Below are 14,758 nucleotides of genomic sequence, written 5' to 3' on the forward strand. Positions count from 1 at the left end.
ATATTCTGTAACGTTTATTAGGGAGTTACGAAGTTGACGTCAAAAGTAAATAACAAATGATAGCTAGACATCACTTAATAATGATTACATGTCAACATGACTACTGACAGAATTTAAAATGAGTGGCATCCAGTTTCAATCAGGATCCTTACTTCATGCACCGCCCAGTCTGACGGGGAGTAATAGCTTCGACAGAAAATAGACGAAACCAAATTTACAAGCTGGCATTATACCTGAAGTTCAAGTTAATAAGCATTTTCTGGTTTTTGAATGACAGCTGAAGTTGATTACATTTGGCTGTGTACGGCCATTATAGCACATTTACTAAACTGCTCCGTTACTACTCAAGATTCAGACAAAACCAGACCAACCCGCGTATATTACACCAAGCCAAAGTGGTCTTTAAACCATATTATTGGCAACGATTTTACAGTTTTAACCCGTCGGTTTATGTTAGCCATCCACAATTTATTTAGGCCTGAAGGTTTGTGCTGAATCGGTATATTTAAAAACAGAATATCAAAATACCGTTCCCACCTGTCCCGTTTCTGCAGATACAATCTAGTAAAAGGCAATAACTCTAGTAATAAATACGGTTTCGGAAACTAAAATTCACTGGTCACTAGGCGTCGCTGCCTCTCAAAAATACAATTTAGAGCGATTTCAACTTCATTTACTCTCCATGCAAAAAAAACTTCCGCTCGATCATTCATTGTAACCAATCCAAGTTAAAGAGAGACAATGAGAGACTGTGTTATACAGCACTCCAAACTAAAATAAAATACTTTGCAGAAAATATTAGGCGTGTCTGTGTATGACAAACATTGTCACAAATATGCCAATGCATAAAACGTATGGCGTTAAAAATATTAACAAAACAGACTATTTTTTAGTTCATAACACAGGCATAATATAACAAAAATTAGCTATCAACCAGTCGAGCAAGTAGCGAAGCGCATTCGCCAACATACTTCCGGTCACGTTGTTCTTACGTAGTATAACGTTCCCAATATGGCCGCCTCCATAGTCCATGATGCCGAGATGAATGTCGCAAACTTTGCCTTGTCTGCTAAGCGAGCTGTATCAGCTCTCCCCCCTCTGGCACTGCGGATAGTGGCGGAGTGTCCGGTGAGCAAAGCCCGGGCATGTGATCTCGCCCTTCCTCACTCCACGGTCAACACGCCGGTGTTTATGCCCGTGGGGACGCAGGGAACTCTGAAGGGAATAACGGTGGACCAGCTTGAAGCGCTCGGATGTCAGATATTTTTGGGGAACACTTATCACCTGGGGATGAGACCGGTAGGTGCTTAACGCTCGGATCCCCGTTTCCACTTTCCCTCAATATTTATGCAGCTCAGGTAGTGAAATACTTGGGTGGTTCTAAATATGAGCATGAATGTTATGAAGCAGAAAAGCGGATTGAAGATGTCGAGCGTAGTGGTGGTGATTTATTTACTAGTTCTATGAATTTTCGCAGGGACCAGAGCTCATTGAAAAAGCAAACGGGTTGCACGGCTTCATGAACTGGAAAGGAAATCTGCTTACGGTGAGCGCTAAAGTGATCCCCGGGAAACTGAACTGAAGTGCGGGTGGAGAGCTGCTGGTCGTAATGTTAACAAAACACTTGCAGGAGGAACTGAGTTGCGAGTGCTATTTCAGTGTGTACAAATACTGTACGTGTCCAACAAAGATATCCGTATTTTCTGCCTTCATGTGAACAGGACAGTGGGGGATTCCAGATGGTGTCCCTGGTCGAGCTATCAGAGGTGACAGAGGAAGGTGTTAAGTTTAAGTCACCTTATGATGGCCAGGAGATTCTGCTCACACCAGAACAATCCATAGCCATCCAAAACAGCCTAGGTAAGACTTCCAATGTGTCTGAAAGTTTGTGAAACCTGTAGAGTTTTTTTTGAATTTCCTGAAGAATCTAATCTAATTAGATCTGTGACTCCAACAAAGCTAATAACATGTAAAATGTTGTTTTTCATTTCATTTGCTGATCAAAATGAGCCAGCATTAAATGTTTTTTCAAAATGTATGAAATTCAACACATACTGCCCTCCCCCTTCCCCTCATATACTCCTGCTCGCACAAAAAAGTGCAAGATAAAAGATATCACCGATTATAATACAGATTGTTGCAGACATAAAAAAAAACTAATGACTGAAAGAGGAAATGAATATGACTGGCCCGCAGGCTCTGACATCATCATGCAGCTGGATGACGTGGTAAGCAGCACCATCTCTGGGCCGCGGGTGGAGGAGGCCATGTGGCGCTCCATCCGCTGGCTGGACCGCTGCATCGCTGCCAACAAGAATCCGCACCGGCAGAACCTGTTCGCCATCATCCAGGGTGGGCTGAACGCTGACCTGCGCAAGGCCTGTCTGGAGGGTAGGGCAGCACCCCGTCTTAGATCCTAGCACCAATCCCAGAATCCTCCTGTATCTCCAAATTTCCATATTATTGTATGGGCTGTTCCATAGTAGATTAATACTAGATAGCTTCTAGCGAGGCTTGGGTGCTATTAAGCTAATACGGTACAGCAAGGTATACATGGGTTTACTGTGATAAACTAATAAATTCTACGCCCCCTGGTTGGGTGAAATGTATGGTGGGATCCCCACACCTTACATGCTCAATTTAATCGCGGGGCAATTTTATGGCACAAATTTCAAAATACCGCAATAACGTTTTGAAAACGGCATCAAAATGCTGTGTACCATGGTGTGATGCCTGGAAGGTATGACAGAATGAAAAATCAGACACCACCCTAACCTACTTCTAGTCGAGCTTTATTGTTATGAAGGAGAATGATATTTTATTGATCCCCTTGGGGAAGTTCTCTTTTCGCCTCTCCCGTCCTGCTCTCTGTGAGACACATGAGTTCAAACCGACGACCTTCCAATCACAGGCATAGAGGCTCAGCCCGCTGGGTCTCACACCATCCCCAAAACCATCATACGTCCAATTTTCCTCAAACTCGACCGCAAGAAATCTTGACTGCAGCCTAAAACCAGCCTATCGCTCCCCTTGATCACACTGAAACGGTGTAATAAAACTATTATGCTGCTGGGATATTGTCTGAGCATCATACGAATACTTAAGTATTTAAATGTACACTTTAATAGACAGAGTTTAAAGGCAGCCTTAGAAGTATTCTTGAAGTTTGAAGAATGTGTGCAGAGGTGAACCATTCAGGTTTTAAACCACAAATTTTGTGAAAATCTTAATCATGGTTGAATGAGAGAATCTTGGAGTTTGGACCCAGAAAAGGCCTGTTGCTGACCGCCTGCTCCCTGCTTTTCCGGCTCCCCGACAGAGATGACTAAGCGGGATGTTCCTGGGTTCGCCATCGGTGGGCTGAGCGGAGGAGAGGAGAAGGATGACTTCTGGAAGATGGTGACCCTGAGTACTGACCACCTTCCCCGGCACAAACCCCGCTACCTCATGGGAGTCGGGTATGTGGCTTGGCATCGTGGCTTTCCTCATTAGATCAGCCCTTGGCATCTCTGCTGCCCATGACATAGAGACCTCGAGATTCACTTTTCAACATCTACTTTTATTGCACAGGTTGGGATAAGTATGCAGAAAGTTCTAGAACAGATCATCTGTAATGTATCGCAGGACATTCTTTTCCTAGTAGGTCAAGGTGGCTGACTAATTAGCAATACGTCAGAATCAGCAGCAGGCTCTTGTGTCACTCAAAATGTTACTTCAGCCCCAAACCCCAGTTGTAGTGACTGTTTGTGGCCAACAGGGGGCCCCACACAAATGTGAGGCGTGATTGGTAGTAAACACCGCCACTGACGAAGATGATGGAAGACATTTTACTCAAATATCATTTGCCCTGTGTTGTATGAAAGTCACTGGTTCTGTATTGTATAATTTAATTGTAATGCTCTGTGTTTCCGTCTTTCTGTCATAATCTGTGTTCTAGCTACGCGGTGGATCTGGTCGTCTGCGTGGCTTTAGGGTGCGACATGTTTGACTGCGTCTTCCCCACCCGCACAGCGGTGAGCCTTTTGATCTCATATCAAATGTGAGGAAAATGTGAGAACTCTCTGTGAAAGAACAATAATCCTGTGCGACTTGACGGAGACGTCGTGTGCGTCATTTCCTAGAGGTTCGGCTCAGCCTTGGTCCCCTGGGGATCACTGCAGCTCAAACAAAAGCAGTACGCGAAGGACTTCCAGCCCATAGACCCAGACTGCTCTTGCGCCACCTGTAGGAGGCAAGTGGAACTGCAGCATACCCTTTCCTATTTGTTTTGTGACTTGGTGTGGGGGGGGCCTGGGTATTACATTGTTGACCTCTGCATAATTTATATTGGAGAACTATTCCAAGAGCATTGTAACCTTGCTGAGGTTTAACAAATAACAACAAGCTAAGATCTAGAGACAGGCTACTTGGAAGTTGTTAGCTTAACTGTACCTGTCCTTGTGTGTGTGTGTGTGTGTGTGTGTGTGTGTTTTTAAATCTGTCCCTGCCTCTCCTCCCCAGGCACAGCCGGGCGTATCTCCACGCCCTTTTCAAGTGCGACACTGCGGCTCTGCACCACATCACCATCCACAACGTGGCCTATCAGGTGTGTGTTGATTAGGCTGTGTGTGTTTGCATGTGTGGGTGTATGCGTGTAGACAGGCTCGTCACCTGAATCCGACAAGATCAGAGCATCAAAGGTTTTCCTGGTAGCCTGGGGTAAGATTGTGTGAAGTGCATCAGCGTGATTGCGAGTGTGCATTTTCACGGTGAGTGAGTGCTTATGGACAAGAGGGAACTGGTGTGCGTCTGCTTCTGGACAAAGGAAACCGCCATCGAACAAGTTTAAGTGCACTTTGGTGTGTAATCTGGCGCGGGTTTATGTAACCGTGTTTGAGTGTGCAGAGTCTGATCTGTGGTGACGTGTCCCCCCCCCCCCCAGCTGTCACTCATGAGTGCCGTGCGGGAGAGCATCGTGGGAGGCCGGTTCCCCCAGTTTGTACGGACGTTCATGAGGCGCATGTTTCCCTCGCCGGAGCAATACCCCAGCTGGGCTGTGGAGGCGCTGGCCTCAGTCAACATCACCCTGGACTGCGTGAGCAAGGATGAGAGAAACTGAGTGAAGTGGACAGTATTGGACTTTCCCCAGGAACCAAAACAGTACACAGGTGCTGGAAACCTGGGTACCACTGTTTACGCAAGACTGTATATTTAAACTTTTTAATGTTTTTAATCCGCGATATTTGGAAACCAATGGAAAGGTTTAGAAAACGATCAGTGTAAAACTCTAAAGCACCATGTTTCACACGCATAGTTATATGAAAATACTCCCGTTCATTCTTTATCAATTATCACTTTTTTTTTACCAGTTGATCTGATAGATTTATACAGATTTGTTTATAGAGATTTAAGGATCGGCGGGTTTGGTGTGGACGTAGGGCGATTGAGGCGAGTGGCGCTGTTGCCATGGCGACCCGCGCTGCCGACGCGTTTGAGAACATGCCCTCCTTTGCATGTCCATCTCCACCTGCTGCTGTTCCCTGAAATACCAAGAGGTCGACGCTGGTTATGAACGATTAAAAACGGATTCAATAATAAAAATGAACCATAATCGCTTTTGCGGCTCCTCTTAAGCGCAAAAGTTTGTGGCAAATTAAGGGTTTCCATTAAGTAACGAAGTTTTGATACACGATGAGATATGTGGTATACTTTGTTACTTACAACAACGCGCATAATTATTTCCTGATGATTTATACTTCGTATAAGAAGCTCTTTTGGTGTCCCGAGGGTAAATCAGCTGACATGCAGAATAGCGTCCCAGTCCCGGACTCATCTACTGCCCGCGGTGCAGCTATGTCGGTGTGTGACCACCAGAGGGCGCAAATCCGGGGCAGGGTGTGTGTGGCAGAGCTGTGGCTGTCAACGGTAGGGGTGCCCACAATCGATTGGTACCTCAGCGATCATTCATTCACGGCCGAGAGGAAATTCTCACTCCTCGGCACCACTTTTGCCATAAAAGTTTAATTTAATTGTTATCACAACTTTATTTTAGGCCTAATTGCAGCACCAAGTACTTTGTCTTCTTGAATTTTTAAAAACCGTGTAAATTAATCGTTATTTTAGTCCTCTTAAGGAAAATGAGTTAGGAAAAATTGTTTATGTGGGCTTGCTCTATGTACACCATGTGTAAATATGTGGAAATAGGTTTTCAACCTATTTACACCATGTGGAAATAGGTTTTCAACCCGGCGCTGGTGTTTCCAAGCACCTAAATATCACCACTAAATTTAAACAAATTGTGTCGCCGGCTGACGTAAAGAAGCTGTCTTCTTTGCAACAGGTCTATGGAAGGTTATCTGGGGTCTTTATTGCAATCTTTACCCTCTTCCTTTTTCCAGCGACAACAAAACGGCCCTTTTAAATTGAAATTTTGTCCCTTTAATTGAGCCGAAATTGGTGTAGGCAGGTGGACTCCTTTACGGCCGCGTTGCTTGTGCCACTGGCTTATCTGGAAAAGCAGCGTCTCTTGGGGGGGCTTTGCGGTGTCACCTCGCATTAAACTGGTGACAAATTAGAAAAGCGTGAAATGACACGCAGACTCTTTCGGGCGCCCCAGGTGAAGCTGCAGATTTGCTCCGTCACTCAGCTCATTGCTTAATAAGCCTCAAAGGGCGCTCAGAAATTAGTTCAGATGTTTGCAAAATTAGGACTTCGCTTACATCCTCCTCTGGTGTAAAATACGTACGGAACTTCACTATGTGTCATACATGAAGCGAGCACCATGCAATATATAGTAAATGAACGTATTTGAAGAATCCGTAGCAAATATGCGCGTCGACACGGGAATTTAAATGATAATGCTGGAGATGCCGGTTCTTACTCTCGACCACCCGGTGGAGACAGTGCATGGTGCTTATGGCATAAGCCGATGACTTCGGTCAGTCTGGAGGCGCCTGAAAAGCAACCAGTTGCGCTTGAAACGCCTGAGAGCGGAGAGGAGCTTTAATCCGTGATCGCAGCCGGGTGGCGGGCAATCCCTGAGCAGATCATGGGGATGCTCGCCTGAAACGTGCGATCAGCTGGTAAAACGAGGACGGGGGGTGGGGGGGTGAGATCGGTAACGGGTTTTCCTTTCCCACTTTACTTCGCACCCATCTCACTGTGTTCAGAGCTGACATGGTGGAGCTTGAGAAGGAGGTTCTGCCGCTGCCGCCGAGGTACCGGTTCCGAGATCTCTTGCTGGGGGACTGGCAAGCGGACGACAGGTAGGAGACAAGTGTAAACTTGTACAGCGGATCGAGAGCAATATCTCTCATTTCGGATGAGATTGATGCATCCCCGCATCTACATGTCATAAATCGGAACACGTTACGCTACCGTTATTATGTCGACTGTGATAAAAGTTTTTTTTAATTGTATCAGTTTTATTAGCCTGTGCATGTTTCCAAAGAATCATTGAATGCAGCCACAGTGCATTTGTGATCATCTGTCACATGCCGAGGTTTCAACAGGTTTACGGAAAACCTGGAAAACGCAGCCGTACGTACAAGGAAGGTATACACGTAGGGACTTTTGTAGGTGTGCAAGTTTAACAGCGAATTCACTGCCGAAAAGATTAATAACTTTTACCTCGAGATTTGAATAATTTGCAACCGTAATTATGGATTCGTATTCTTCTGATAAATCATGTATGATGACGTGATACGTCGCGTTATATCACTCTGGCTAACTGCTCCATCGCTCCAAATCTCAACGCAGAAGGCGAGACCTTTACTTCTGATGTAAATTGTATAAGCTTAGTTTTCTTTTTCCCCCCACCCGTTATTAAAAATGCTATTACATGTGTGCTCTAAGTATCCAAATAAGGGTGGAACCGTAAAACTAGGCAATAAAGTGTTATTGAAGCTGATGTCGCGAGAGGGATAGTGAGAGATTTCGTACTATCATACAGTACAACGCAAATGACCTCTGCCATCACAACAATGGCGTTTTATCTGACTTCAGGAAGAAATTGGGGGGAAACTGCTCAATTTGTGCTTGTCACCCAGCGTTTGGGGGAGGGGGAGGGTCACGCCCAGCAAGGCAAAGTCCCAGTTAGCTCCCATCGTGGCTGTTTTCCTGGCCACATCGATATTGGGCTAAGGAGTAAAAAATATATAATATTACACTTAGGATGTGAGGAAACTGTAGGGATGTAACGATTCTTTTCCACATCTCCGGATTGAAACAATATTCCTCCTACTGTTCTGTACGATGTGCTCACTTGGGTCAGTGAAAATTGAACCTCAGTGATTTTGCAGTGGGCTACCTGTCACAATATGAGTACTGACTGGCTGCCGTCTCTCACCTGCAAACCTGAACAGCGTCTCCTCTCACAGTTGGGTACATGGCAGACGTTTGGTGGAACAAGCACATTTTTTTCAGACTCTCGTGGATGGAAAGGGAGGAAAATGTAAATAAACAAAACCCTACACAAAATGAGCATCGAGTTTGTTGGTAGCTCAACAAGATCAGCATCCTCCTAGCCTCAAAGATAAGGGTTCAATTTAGGCTGCACCTAAATTGTAACACTTTACTCTAAGTTAATTTGGATAAAAGCATTAAATAAATGCATCTAAAGGACAATCCTTGATGGATAAATATGTGGTTCTGATGTCAAAATCATTAAAGTCTTGTGAGTGGATGACTGGATGGAAGAGAGATACTGAAACCCTCAGCTGTGTAGGCCCAGCATATTAAGGTAGAGAATGGAACAGTATCGATGGTCAGACCTTGAGGGATGATGTCATCTGTGTCAGTCTGGGGGAAACTGTCAAAAGACTTACCCTTTACTGCAGCCAAGGGCGCTAATAAAAGTTAGCACTTTAGCGCATCTGAAAAACACGTAACGATATATTTTTTTTAAGAGCAGGATTGTTTTCAGCCCACTAGCCTGATCGAGGTGTTAGAAGACGATGGATGAATGGGAGTGATTAGTCCACTTGCCGATCAAGTGATAATTTCGCAAGGTGCACAAAAAGATAAGTGCCTATTTGTTGCTAGGCTACTTTTTCCGATGGGCGATGCTGTTAAAATCGCCTGAAACGACAGGCAACCTGTGATTACGACGTCAATAAAGGCGGAAAGGCTGAACAGCAGGTGAATCTGGAGCTCGGCCTTGAGAGCCGGGATCCTGCCGCTGGCAGAATTAATATTCATATTAATTAACACCTGGCCGACACACAGAACACCAGGTGAAGTGACTTACAATGCAGATAATTACTTTGGCAAAGCAATTAAGAGCATCGCTGGCTGAAAGCTGACACCACCCGTGAGCATTGCGTTTGGGAAGCCCCGCTACGTGGCTACTCTAGGTGGTTTGTGAAATTGTCAGCCAGCGATATATACCCAGCATGCCGTTCTTCACAGAACAGAATAAGGCGGCTTAGGAATGGGGAAGAAGCTTTGACGCCCCCAATGTGAGCTGTGCTGGGCAGCCAACATCGCATTCGGTTTTTCAGAGGTCCCTGCCCCCCATCCTTTGGGTACTGCCCCCCCCCACACACACACACAGTCCAAAAAACATGCCGAGGTGAACTGGAGTTACCAAATTGCCTGTAGGTGCGTGTGTGTGAATGATTTGTGTGCCCTGCGATGGGTTGGTGCCCCATCCTGGGCTGTTCCCTGCCTTGCGCCCATAGCCTCTGGGATTGGCTCCAGCCTGCGCAGCCCTGCATAGAAAAAGTGGGCATGGATATGGATGGATGGGCGGATTAACTTATCTGGGGCTCTGGAGGCGCCTGAAAGGCAATCAGCATGGACACTTAGGTGCTGCTGATTTAAATAACTCTTCTGTTTGTCCTCGGAGGGGGCGGGGCTCTGATGTTCGCTAGGGCCCTAGGCTATAGCCTCGGATAGTTTATACGCTAATCTGGCCCTGGAGGAGGCCACTGAAGGGTACAAGAGCCGAGCTCGTCCCGGGATTCCGAGCCGGGTCCGGTCACGAGTACCCGATCTCTCGGAGCCCCGCTGGGGGAAGCAGGGCGTGACGAAGCGTGCGCCGTCTATGGCCGTCGATGAAGCGTGCGCGTGCCGCCAGGGGAATTATCCTCCCCAATTTCCCGTAAGTATGCGGCGATGGAAATATCAGCGGCATTACATGAAGAATGAGCTGATTGGGGGAGAGCCGGGCCCGCGTGATTGGCTGGTTAATTCCTCGTTTGAATTACAGGAAGCTTGTAAATTCCTTTCTTTCAATAATGTCGGAAGTGCCCCCACCCCCCCAAATCCCCCTCCATACACACCTGTCGCAGTCTACTTAGTTGACTCTCCAACTTAATTCCCCTCCACTGCTACTCTCTTCATTCTCCCTCTACATGCTCTGAGTGATTTTTTGAGGGGCGGCTTGCACACTGCCAACCCCCCCCCCCCCCCCCCTTATCCACAGGAGGGAGTCTAGGTTTTTTTTTTAAGGTGGGGGGGGGAGGGCATAAAAGGGGCCGTAATCCATACAGTGGGGCCAAACTTATCATCAGCCAACGATATGTTTTGAATTAGTGAGTGACAGAAGTGGAGGTGCTCAGAGGGCCAATCAGCTTTCAGTCCCTGTGGCTCCGCCTCCCCTTGTGCTCCTGCTTACCTAATCCAGGTGCAGGCGGTGGAATAGTACAGAGATATGCAGAGCCTAGGCGGGAGGGGGAGGGGTGGGCCTGTAATATGTCAGCACAGTAATAGGCTGTGGTTTCACTGCTGCACAGATGTCCAGATACTCCACACACCACTCACAGCATGAGCAGCTTGTTGCATAAAGCCTGCAGACACTAATTGGCATGAGTGTTCGTTCACATTTCAGTCTCCAGGCCTGTCGATGCTCCCAGTCCCCGTCGAGCCAGACCTGACGCGAGATGCCCCCCACCCCAGTCAGCGGTCGGATGGCGACCTGGGGCTTTAAGGCTCCAGAAGGCCTGTCGGTCCGGGAGGCCGTGAGGCTGAAATGCAGACTGGACCTCCCCGTCGTGTGGGACCAAACACTGCTGAGGCACCACCGGCCCTGGCGTGCCGAGTCTCAGCTACTCAGTCATGCCTTAATCCCTCGCCCGTCTTTGGCCAGTTCTCTTACAGCAAGATGGCTTCTGAGGACTGACAGACGTATTTAATAAATAATGACAGGCTCGGTCATGTGAGCGGCAGATGTCTGTCTCAGTCCCGGACCCCCATCAGCCGAGGCTTTGTCGTGAACCTCGACCCGGTAATGGCTCTGTGTAGAGCAGGTTCTGGCACAGCTACCCACAGTCCCAAGGATTATCATACAAATTAGGGTCCACAGTGTTGCTGGTATCTTCTATTGACTCACCCCCCCCCCATTTGATTCTCATCTCTCTCCCTCTCTCTCTCTCTCTCTCTCTCTCATATTCTCCCCTTCTCTTTTTTCTGTCACTGGCTCACTCCTTCTCCCCTTTTAACAACTCCTCCATCACCTTCCTTGCCTTTCCTACCTTTTCAATCTCAATCCTCCTTTCTCAGCCTCTCTCTGACGCTTGGTTTTTTTTTTTTTTCCCCGCTTCTGCCGATTTTGCCGCCCTCGGCGGCCGAAAGATGCTTCGGGACGTGCTGGTTTTACGCAGGAACTTAAAAAAGCAGTTTTCAGCATGTGTGAGAGCACTCGACAGAAGAGCATTGTGGGTAATGGGCTCACAATCACTTTTCTGGTAGAAGCAGTGCTTTGTGCGTGGATGGGTTGATGAGTCGCTGTCTTGATTTCGACTCCCAGAAGCAACACAACGACTTGCATGGTCAGGGCTACCCCATCCCAAACCCCCCCCCCCCCCCCCCCCCGTGGTTTAACAACACCATGCTACATTAAAGGGTCCCCCTAGTGGAGAAGTTGGATCACTGTGTTGGGTGACTTCTCTCCTTGTGGTCTGTTGGGTGAGTATGTGAGTATTTTGGGGGGAAAGAGGGTTCAGGAGGCGATGGGTGAAGACGGCTTCTAATGAGTCCAAATGAGTCTTGGTTCTGAAGCTACAGATGAGGGAAGCAGGAAATGAAGGTGTCTGAGGATTTGGCCACGGGACACAGCCCCAGCTAATCAGAGAGGCACATGCAGCTTTGTAGCCCCGCCCCTCTCCTCTAGCCCTTCCAATTAAATCAAAACAAAGCCATTTATGGTGATTAACTAGCTTCCTTGTTTTAATTGACACTGACCAGAATGAAACCTTCAAAACAGAGGATAAAAATGGCCAGCAAGACACTAGGGAGACATCAAGCAACTTCAGAGCAAGACGGTTTCAGAAACTGAAAGGTGTCTTAAGTGTTTGAAGTCTCTCTCTCTCTCTCTCTCTCTCTCACCTTCATTTCGAAATGACTGAGCAGTAGGTGTGGTCCAACAGGCCTACAAAGTAATCATATTTCGTTTGGCTTCCTTTTAACATTGTCTATCTTTTCAAGAGTTTTATCGCCGCGCCGTGGTGTAGCCGGCGTGCTCTGACTCAGAGGTTGGTAATTTTGATGAAATGTGTGCCCTACCTAAGCCACTGACATTCTAAGCCTGGAAATTCTTCAGTGTTGCATAAAGGTTCCATCAGATGGAGTTCCCAGCATGCTCGGCTTCCCACGGAGACGCCCCCTAACTGGTTTTAGCTGACCGATGGTAGTGTTGCTGGGGATGTTAGTTTGAAAATCAATGTGGCTTCGCCAGTATTGTCAGCCTCAGTCTCGGGAAATTTATTTCCATTTAGTAGCTCCTGCTACACTCCTCCTGTTTCGATTGCTTCTGCCTTAAATCACGCCAGGGGATTCTAATGGCCGCCGCGTCCCCACGTGGCACCATTCCTCCTGGCTGTCGCCGATAAAGCCAGATCGAAAGAGAGGGAACCACGGGAAGCTGAAAATGGAAATGAAGGATGGAGCAGAAGATGGAGCCTTTGGTTTTGTTATCAGACCTTCCTCTAGATGCTTTAACTGAGTTTTGGCTGAAAGGTACCATGGGGTTTGGGTTGGGGGGGGTGTTGAGTGGACCGGTGTGGACAGCGGGAGTTGGCGGAACGTGCCTGTCGACGTTCCTAGCTCCGGGGGGCCCGGTCGGGTTTAAGGAGGGGGTGTTCTGGAGGGATTTCATTGAGTCGCTGACAAGCTCCCTCTGCGCAGCACCCAGAAAGCTACAGACTCTTATCATATTTCATCTGCCAGCTTTGCAGGATCTCTTTTCCGAGGGCCGTTTAAGATTGGGCCGGTAATGCAATCAGCCGTCTGGGGGATGTGGGCCAGTTGTTAAGGCAGGGCTGGGGGGTGCGGGGAGGGGGGATTGCGGGGACTTGTACACAGCCAGGCGCGGCATTAGCGTGCTAACCTCAGCCATCGGTCACCCCAAGCGAGGTGTCTCATATCGAAAAGGCTTATGTCGTTCTGCTTAGTACACAAACAGGTCAGGACCGTAACCCTCTATAAATACACCGAGCACACGATATAGTCCCTCAAAGAGTCAGTTAAAGAGGGCCTGTTTGTGTTGTAAAAGTCTATTTCACACAATCCTGCTTTCTGTCACCAGTCTTCCCTCAGGGATCCGGGGGAAGACTAATTTCGTCTGGTTTTTAATCGTGCATCGCAGACTGGAGCCTCGGGAGATGGAGGGACGCGCACACGCTTCACACACACACACACACACACGCACACACACACAGCCGCACGCGCACACATTGTATAATTTTCGGAATTATTCATTAGGATCTTCCTCATAGTTCTCCCTGCTGTTCACAGAATGCTGAGCTTAAGACTCGCGGGTCAGGGAGGGGCATTAGGGCAGTGAATCGGATTTGTTTATGATTTTGGTACAGGGGCATATACAATGGGCGGGGCAAAAGGGGCACTGACCCCAGCTGAAAGCTGATTGGCCCCCTGGAGTCCCCCCTCTTCTGTCACTCACCGATTCAGAACATGTCATTGGTTGGCCCCTCTGTGTGAATTATGACCCCTCTAATGCCCCTCACCTTAAATCGCAAAGGAACTGGCCCGAACTCACCCTAGACTCTGCGTTTACCTTGGCTGTGATACGCTAATCCAAAAGAAGGGCAGTTTTCCAGTCTCGAATGCCTCTTCTCCCCCTTTCAGCTGGTTTGGTTTAACGGTGCCAGGGGATGTGCGCTTTAAGGATGCTTTGTGTACTGTTAGCTGTTTATTTAGCGTGACGTATTAAAGCGGATTTGTCACCAAAATAAATGGCTCGGCTGGCAGAGCCGGAGAGCTCTCCGCCATCTTGGTGCAGGTTTGGTTTCTGCTTAAACGAGGAATCGACTGTAAAGGATGCTGGCAGCTCTGTATGAAGCGTAATTAGCCTTGCAATACGCCTTGGCCGCAAGGCCGGGATGGGGACGGGTGTGGAGGGCCTGAGGTGGGTGGAGTCAGAAGGCACGGCTGTTCATTCACATTGCCTGTTTTTTATTACTTGTTTGGGAGGTAAGACTGGCTTCCATTTCTTCTCCCTAGGGCTCCACACCTTGCTGTAAACCCCCATCAGCCATCTTCCTTGCACCAAAGCCAAGAAGGCTGTCTTTGGATTTGCCGGTCCCCAAAAATTTGTTATACCCGCGCCCAAATAAAATCGGCGAACCACGTGACTCCATTCGCCATCTTGCCCGGAGGATTCTACTTTCTTGGCCCTGTTATGAGAGATCTGAGGCGCTCCTTAATGGGTTGGTGTCAGCATCCGTGCTGTAGGGGCATCCTGCCACTGGAAGGATCCGTGTTTAACTGACTATGATTAGTGGCTGCTGTTGAGATCTGTCATGCTTCTGTGGGCAGTGGC

At 47.8% G+C, this 14,758-nt stretch overlaps 2 protein-coding genes across 3 annotated transcripts in view; both read left to right on the forward strand.

Moving 5' to 3' along the window:
* The first annotated feature begins 138 nt into the window (after positions 1-138).
* qtrt1 (queuine tRNA-ribosyltransferase 1) lies at positions 139-5,595 on the forward strand. The gene is made up of 9 exons (XM_023821913.2): positions 139-1,299; positions 1,478-1,546; positions 1,722-1,860; positions 2,197-2,391; positions 3,320-3,458; positions 3,938-4,013; positions 4,122-4,231; positions 4,501-4,585; positions 4,922-5,595. Exons 1-9 carry the CDS (start codon positions 1,012-1,014, stop codon positions 5,096-5,098), a joined length of 1,278 nt encoding a protein of 425 aa, XP_023677681.2. The 5' UTR covers positions 139-1,011; the 3' UTR covers positions 5,099-5,595.
* Positions 5,596-5,694: 99 nt separating this feature from the next.
* The window catches only part of kcnt2b (potassium sodium-activated channel subfamily T member 2b), a 36,954-nt gene continuing 27,890 nt past the window's right edge, over positions 5,695-14,758 (forward strand). Inside the window, exons 1-2 of one of the 2 annotated variants that reach the window (XM_072704984.1) lie at positions 5,695-7,061; positions 7,149-7,244. In XM_072704984.1, coding sequence (XP_072561085.1) covers positions 7,156-7,244 — 89 coding nt within the window. In that variant the 5' untranslated portion in view covers positions 5,695-7,061; positions 7,149-7,155. Of the gene's footprint in view, positions 7,245-14,758 lie in introns of both variants that reach the window. The other variant, XM_072704985.1, reaches the window with a different exon arrangement.

This window comes from Paramormyrops kingsleyae, chromosome 22 (genome assembly GCF_048594095.1).
Source record: "Paramormyrops kingsleyae isolate MSU_618 chromosome 22, PKINGS_0.4, whole genome shotgun sequence".
Lineage (NCBI taxonomy): Eukaryota > Metazoa > Chordata > Actinopteri > Osteoglossiformes > Mormyridae > Paramormyrops > Paramormyrops kingsleyae.